Source organism: Panicum hallii, chromosome 9, assembly GCF_002211085.1.
Source record: "Panicum hallii strain FIL2 chromosome 9, PHallii_v3.1, whole genome shotgun sequence".
Lineage (NCBI taxonomy): Eukaryota > Viridiplantae > Streptophyta > Magnoliopsida > Poales > Poaceae > Panicum > Panicum hallii.
This window is the reverse complement of record NC_038050.1, coordinates 5,285,142-5,292,322: the sequence shown is the minus strand read 5'-3', so window position 1 is coordinate 5,292,322 and position 7,181 is coordinate 5,285,142. Positions and strand designations below refer to the sequence as shown.

At 44.7% G+C, this 7,181-nt stretch overlaps 2 protein-coding genes across 2 annotated transcripts; one reads left to right on the top strand and one right to left on the bottom strand.

The window, feature by feature from the left end:
* LOC112877074 (two-component response regulator ORR41-like) lies at positions 1-924 on the top strand. Its single transcript, XM_025941278.1, has 4 exons — positions 1-75; positions 206-361; positions 460-579; positions 737-924. Exons 1-4 carry the CDS (start codon positions 1-3, stop codon positions 788-790), a joined length of 405 nt encoding a protein of 134 aa, XP_025797063.1. The 3' UTR covers positions 791-924.
* A 379-nt stretch (positions 925-1,303) lies between these two features.
* LOC112877017 (magnesium transporter MRS2-I) lies at positions 1,304-6,576 on the bottom strand. The gene is made up of 11 exons (XM_025941216.1): positions 6,088-6,576; positions 5,640-5,669; positions 5,236-5,380; positions 4,149-4,270; positions 3,284-3,358; positions 2,452-2,679; positions 2,324-2,368; positions 2,152-2,196; positions 2,031-2,060; positions 1,698-1,817; positions 1,304-1,608 (listed from the first exon to the last, which is right to left on the bottom strand). The coding sequence occupies exons 1-11, from the start codon at positions 6,313-6,315 to the stop codon at positions 1,522-1,524; spliced, it is 1,155 nt and encodes a 384-aa protein (XP_025797001.1). The 5' UTR covers positions 6,316-6,576; the 3' UTR covers positions 1,304-1,521.
* Between the last annotated feature and the right edge of the window lie 605 nt (positions 6,577-7,181).

Sequence of the window (7,181 nt, the reverse complement as noted above, 5' to 3'; positions counted from 1 at the left end):
ATGGCCGGCGCGGCGGCGGCGGCGGAGCGCAGGGCGATCAGGGTCCTCCTCGTCGAGGACGAGGAGATCCACCGGGTACGTACGTACGTTGCTAGCGCACGCAGCCACGCACCAACTCGTAGTCGTAGTTTGTACATGTTCGATGATCGCTGGTGATTATATATTAAGTGACCGGCCGGCCGGTGCGACCGCCCTGGTGGCGCAGGTTCTGGCGAGAGCGCTGCTGAGGGCCGGCGGCGGCGTGGTGCTGGACGAGGCCGGGAACGGCGCCGAGGCGGTGCGTCGCGTGCGGGAGGGCGGCGCCGGCGCCTACGACCTCATCCTCACCGACAGGCAGATGCCCGTCATGGACGGACACGAGGTGCGCGCGCCGTTACACAGCAGTGGTACAACACAGTCGCATCAATCGAACGACGTCGTCAACGAGCTGACCGCCGGCTGACCGGCGCGTGCGTGCAGGCGACGCGGCAGATACGGGCCCTGGGCGTGACGACGCCGATCGTCGGTCTGTCGAGCGACTGCCTCGCCGCCGACGTCGACGCGTTCATCAAGGCTGGGGCCGACGACTTCACGCCCAAGGTGAGCCAACTAACCATGGACCGACTCTTCTCACTCTTGCTGTCTTGCACAAGGGATAGGTGGGCAGTGCAGCTTTGAGCAGCTCTGATGAGCGATCGTTTCTTTGAGATGATTCAGTGAGCATTTCCTGATGATGTCTGAACCTGTGTGCTCGCAGCCGCTGTCCAAGGAGAAGCTCAACCGTATCCTCGCCAAATTCAATCTCGCTTAGCTCTGCCTGCAATCTCAAATTCTCAATGAGGTCCAATAAATGAAGCATCGCATTAGAAAAGTACTCCACATCGAATGGGCTTTCTTCCCGAAGGCCTCAATCTCTGGGCCTTGGGCCTTGTAGCTGTCTGTGTCCGAAGCTGTTGTTCAAAACAGGAAGCTGACACCTCTGGCAGTAGTAATGTACGATTCATAACAGCTCTATGCGTTGGTAATGGCTTTATCATACGGAAAAAATATGATGTTTTCAACAGGCGGCATACGCCTCTAGTAATGTAATATCAGCTTGCAGAAGGGTAAAAGAGTTCCAGACACTCAAATCACGAGATATGAGAACATAATGTCACGCTGGTGCCATCGTGTTACCACTCATTCAGAAATGTCACAAGCAATGATTCAAACCCTGAAAGGAAAACGGAGGCTTTTCTAAACGAAAAAGTTAAGGAGAATGCAGGTACCTGTGCAATAGTTCTGAAATCGTTTCAGAAAGGCCTACCTAGTTAATAGCATAGACTTCGATAACTCGCAGATAACATTATGAAACTGGGAAACAAGTGGGAGAAAGCCACCACATATTTCTTTTGCATTAACTCTTTTCTATTTATTGTTCCTATTCAATATCCCCAATTTGATACTAATGAATTTGGTACAAGAGATGAATCGCACCGCAAAGTTGATGCTCTCTAGCTCAATTTACAGTTGAGGGAAGCAAGCTGCGGTTATTTCAGCTATTCAGGATCCAACGAGACCCTTGTGCCTCGCATAAGCAACAATGGAGACAAACATAAAGGCGCAAAAAAGCCCGGATACGAGAACCACCTGTCACAGGGGGAACAAGTTACAGCAAGCAACAAGTCATCAATCAAACAATTATCATATAGCATGTCAGAGTGTCTGCGGTAACTTACCCATTTGAAGACATATCCATGGTTGTCGTTCCAGGTGTATGGTATATTCATACCAAAGACTCCAGCAACTAACGAGTAAAGCGACAAGCATACGGTCCCGGAACTCAAGAATAACTCTAGCTGCGGGGACCAAAAGGAAAAATATGTTAAATTAACAGAGTGCCAAAATGCAACAAGTATTAGTAAAGACTTTGCTTGGGTGATACAACAAGATTATGGGAATGGAATGCCCATTCAGCACCTATTGATTACTAAGGTGCTACTTTTCTAAAATCAACATGTATCTCTGAAGTTTCTACATATCTGACAAGGTCCTGTGTTATTGTAAATTACCTGAATCAACTGATTACGGTGGTTGTCCAGCTGCACACCAAAAGAAAGAGAAACAAAAAAAAAATTAGAAATTGAATGGTTAAAACATACCAGCATGAACACACACATCGGAAAACGTTACCTGGATATTGATGTAATCTTCCGTGTCATCAATGTACTCCCTCAGCTGAAAAGGTGTCGCAGAAAAATACCGTGTCAACACAGGGCTAAATCCTAAAAGTTCTCTTAGCATGAGGACAGGCTTTGCTATACATTGTGATGCTGTAAAGTTAAAACCAGCTGCACCAACTTACCGTTGTCAATTTGTTTAAAGTGCCATCAATTTGCATGAAATATGCCTGCAAATTAAAGTAACTTACTCAACCAAAGGCAATGACAACTGATAAGTTATGGCCTTCAGGTAAAGGAGCAAAATACAAACCTCTAGCAACATCTCCAGTTCTTCCACATCATTCTCATTTCCATGTATGGTAGGTGCACTGGCTCGGCTTGCTCTTGATATTTTTGAACCAATAGTTGGGGATGCAGGGAACCAATTTGGTCCTCCAGAACCACTGACAGGGGAAGATGCCCCAGCCAACTTTCTAGACAAGTAAAGATCAGCCATGTCATCATCATCGTCCAATAATTGTTCAAGCTCGTCTCTCACCTGGCAAATAGAGAACAGTTTGTGATACCTTTTGTTTATGGACAAAACCATAAAAAGAGAACACAGATCCAATACTCATACATCATAAAATAATTAGCTTTAAAATGGCTGCATTGTGAATATCTTACCAGAAAGGTCAACCAAATTTGTTGGTTCATTCGTAGAAAATATGTTTTCCAGAAACTAAGTGATTCAATCCCATCAAAGCATTTTAAGGCAAACAATACGGTACAAAACTAAGGTAATTCAACACTGGTCCAGATACCGACATCTAAGTGTTTGCTTCAGTTCTTAAAATGAACAAATTGAACCTACTAGGAAAAAAAATATGTCCTGATCCCTAAAGTCGATTCTATCTTCTAAGCTTATCAATCCCCAAAGGCCAAAGAACATAGTGCTTCCCATCACGACTGTCTAGCCTCTTACAACATGGCTCATGAACAGAACGAAGCTTCCACAAAGCATAGGAACTGGGATTGTAACATGACTTTCGGAACACAGTGAATAGCACAGCTGATCCACATTCTCAAGAAAATATGCAAAAGTTTCACTGTACATAAAAGTTATAGCAAACAAAATGGAATAGAATAAACAGGAACCAGACCTTCTGAACCCTTGCAGTCAATCTTGTCATGCCGCTTTTTAACTTTCGTACTCTATCCAAGTTGCGGCTGCTGATCTGTGAGATCCACGACAGCTCAGCTTAATGTGGAAAAAAATGAAGAAATTGCTACAGCAGAATGTATGAAGAGGATGTAATTAGGAATTAGAAAGGTCCTACTAACGTGCCTTCATGGGTATACATATTCACCAATGCAGGTTTTGTCTATCCTGGGGTGCCACCATGCAACTTAGCCAATATTATGTTGGAAGTGAATTAAACTAACCATGCAGCAGATTATCTGTTAGAATGAATTGAAAATTATGCTTATATGGACCTCCAGCAGATTATCTGTTAGAATGAATTGAAAATTATGCTTATATAGACCTATGTTTTCACTTTTCAGACTAGCATGCTTGAAAGATAACAATTTTAGTATTTGTTTAGCCTTATTTGCAAACCAGCATGTAAATTTGATTGCTACCAAAATGATGCCAAACTATCTATGAGCAAAAGGGGCTAAGGGAGGTAGAGCATCAAGGTCACTGTTGTTGCAATCTTTTGTTGTCATTACGTGTAGAAACTTCTACCAACCAATGCTAACTCTCCCTAGTTCCCTACAGATAAGAAACTAAAAGATGATTGTGCAGCATTACTTTATCCAATGTCTGCATGTATATCTAAATTTCATTTATGAAAAAAATTGTGAAGTAGCACATTTCTGCACCCTGCAATTAGCATATCTTTCAAATGTTATTTAAAATAAATCAGATCATGTTTCTAGGATGCTGAACTTTGTTAAAACGTGCTAGAATGATCTAACCAAGTTCATACTAATGGAACATGGTATGCTAGCACATTCACTCACCTTAGATGTCAATTCATCCAAAGCTGGGTAAGCATCAGTCTCAAGCTCAGTAGTGCGCGCATCAAGGAAACTGCATATAGCTTCCAGAGTAACCTCCAGTGCACGGAACTCAAAAGGAGATTCTGGAGTTCATGAAATCAGATTGCAGGATGTTAATGAATTGTGTATAACTACTCTGGGAATCCACTAACATAAATAAAAGACTTAACTAGTAGATCCTAGCAAAATAATCCAACCAGAATAAACAAAAGTGAAACAATAACCAGGCTTTTGTTGTACTTTCATCTAGCATGAACCAATTACACAGATAGAATGTTTGCCATCAATTGACCCAAGGGGGTCAAGATATGGCTCCAAATGGGCAAATGGCACGTGAATTGTAATTTGTTTTCTACAGTAGACAAACTTTAACAAGCCTAGGATCAGTTTACTGAAATGAAAGATAAAGGTCTCGTATAAATCAAGTATTGATTTGGGATTATACTTAGAAATATGTTACTATGCTCTGGTCAACCTTATTCTTTCTTCATGATCATCTTTGTTTGAGAAAAGAAAAGGGATAGACATGTGGGCAGGCACACGAATGTCACAAACAAATCATAAGTTGGATATCTCAAGTTGCTTTCATAATTTCATTTATCTGAAAATCCTAGGAGAAGTCAAATGGACATAATTTAGAGAGCGAAGAGCCATACAACATTATTGACCCAGTGCAAGGAGACCCAGATAGCGCATTAGCATATCACAGTTAGGTGCCAAGTGCCATGGCTATATACTATGGACTTTTCTACCTGGACCAACATGTCGTATTTTTCCCAAAAGAATGTCCCAAGACAAGGACACAGACCAAAAAAAAAAGGAACACAATGACATGTCCATATCTCAATCAAAAATTTTTACGTCCATTTATTCCTTGTGTACTTTTTATGTCTAAAAACATTTCGTTGCTTGTTTGTTCAGGCATCAAAGTAAAATGGAAAACAAGAGGGATAGATGTCAAACAAAGTAACTACATCAACACTACACAAATATAGAAACATCCTTCTACCACATGCAGTTGACAAAAGAATGGCAAAGCCCAGCTTACCATCTTCTTCCGCCCCTTCTGCATCATGCTGGCCACTTAAGTTCTCCTTTCCATCATGCTGAGTGGCACATGATGGTGCTAAGCGCCTCCGGAGCTCCTCTACCACGGGGATTAAATTCTCATCAGATGGATCCCTAAGCAAAACCTGAGCCAAGCAAGACACAACAGCTGTGAGTTACCACATCTACCACCCTAAGAAAGGAGTATTTAAGATCCTCAGTTCCATCAAATAAACTATGAAATTACAGAAATCTAATCATCCAAGTTAGCATGAGTGATATTGCAAGTTTAACTCACAGAAACCTGTTAGTACTCTAGAGCCCAGATTATGAGAAGAACAAATTGAAAGCTCGTAGCAGCTAACCAGCTGGAAGAAGAATTAAGCAGTAAAATTCAAAATTTACCTCCTCGGAAGTGATGATCGCCTTTATATGCTGCTCGAACCACCGATGAAGATTCCATCAAAAGAGAAAACAGGAGTTGTTAGAAACCGCCTTTTACATGTTGAAAGCAGCTGCATCAAGTAATCAGCGCCCTTAACCATGAAAGCAAAACCAAGCCATCAGAAATTCAGAGATCATGAAAAATCACCCGCAGCTAGGGGATCAGTCAAGCGGAGCCTACCAAAAACTTGGTTCTACCACTCAACAATTGGCAGCACCGTCTCGCCACAAAGCACCATGTAACATCAAAAAATCCTCAAAAGGAACGGAAATTCAAGTAATTCCGGGGAACGCCCCGCATACGCCGTTCCATGATTCCTCCCACGACGTCCACCGAAAAAAAAACGGCATAATTGGCAGCACAGAGGCACCTCAGGATCGGCGAGGCGGGCGGGACCAGGGGGCGCACCTCGAGGTTGAGGACGATGGCGCGCTCGCGCCCGAGGATGGTGGAGGGGTAGGAGAGCAGCGGGTCGAGGATGCGGAGGTCGCGCGCGTTGATGTCGACGCGGTGCATGATGGCGTACTTGTCGGCGTCCAGCACCCGCTCCTCCCCGGCCGCGTCGAACAGGATCCAGCTCCGCGACGCGCCCCGCTTCTTCCCCTCGCCCCCGGCCCCCGCCCCCGCCGCAGCCATCTCCAACGGCGCGGCGGCTCTCACATCTCCGGCGCCCGCCGACGCCGCCGCCGCCGCCGCCCACGTGGACGGTGGACGCAGGGGCCCTTTATTGCGTCAGGAATTTTGCGGCGAGGAGGAGTAATAAATGGCGACGACGAGAGAGAGGGGGAGGCAGAGAGAGAAAGGTCAGAGGAGGGTGCGCAGAGAAGAGAAGAGAAGAGAGAGGAGGAGGGATGCGGCGTGGCTGCTCTGGTGCCCGTAGGATTCGTGTGCGTGCGTGCGACGGGTGGATCTACGAATACGAGCACGAGCGATCGGTTTGTTAGCGGAGGGGATGAAAAAGGAATCGTAATTATGCTCATGGTAGTTAAAGCTTTCCTTATAATCAATGGTTGTATGAATTGACGGGGTGTTTTGCAGTAAAGCCCCTGGTATTATTTCATATGGGAGGGCTGCTTTAGTTGAAATGGTAATGCCCTAATGGATTCGATTTGATTTAGTTGATATGGTGTTTTGGTTCCTGGACCGGACACTATTTGAAAACATGTTGGGTACGGTCTTTTTGTGTGTATTTATTTACTTCAAAAAGTTTGTAAGTTCCTTATCAAAAAAAAAGTTTGCAAGTTCGATACTCAATGCAAACATCACCGGCTTTTCAAAAAAAAAAATGCAAACATCACGAACCCGGTGTGCTGACTATGCAGCCCACGCCTGCTGCCATAAAATTTAATTGGAAGCATGGAGAAGCATTCACGTCGCCGAGGTTGTTCACGTACATTGACGAGGTTGCAGGTTCAGATGCAAATCGCGCTAGCGACCACCAGGCTCCAGGCACCAGTCAACGGCCCGCCGAGCGCACGAGATGCTCGGCGCCGAGGTGCGCG

Excerpts from the sequence above, each read along its gene's own strand:
- LOC112877074 (XM_025941278.1), top strand. The coding sequence starts at position 1 with ATGGCCGGCGCGGCGGCGGCGGCGGAGCGCAGGGCGATCAGGGTCCTC. Across the intron at positions 76-205 it reads AGGACGAGGAGATCCACCGG|GTTCTGGCGAGAGCGCTGCT; the intron begins GTACGTACGTAC and ends CTGGTGGCGCAG. Across the intron at positions 362-459 it reads CCGTCATGGACGGACACGAG|GCGACGCGGCAGATACGGGC; the intron begins GTGCGCGCGCCG and ends GCGTGCGTGCAG.
- LOC112877017 (XM_025941216.1), bottom strand. The coding sequence starts at position 6,315 with ATGGCTGCGGCGGGGGCGGGGGCCGGGGGCGAGGGGAAGAAGCGGGGC. Across the intron at positions 3,359-4,148 it reads TGGATGAATTGACATCTAAG|ATCAGCAGCCGCAACTTGGA; the intron begins GTGAGTGAATGT and ends TGGATCTCACAG. Across the intron at positions 1,818-2,030 it reads ACCGTAATCAGTTGATTCAG|CTAGAGTTATTCTTGAGTTC; the intron begins GTAATTTACAAT and ends TGGTCCCCGCAG.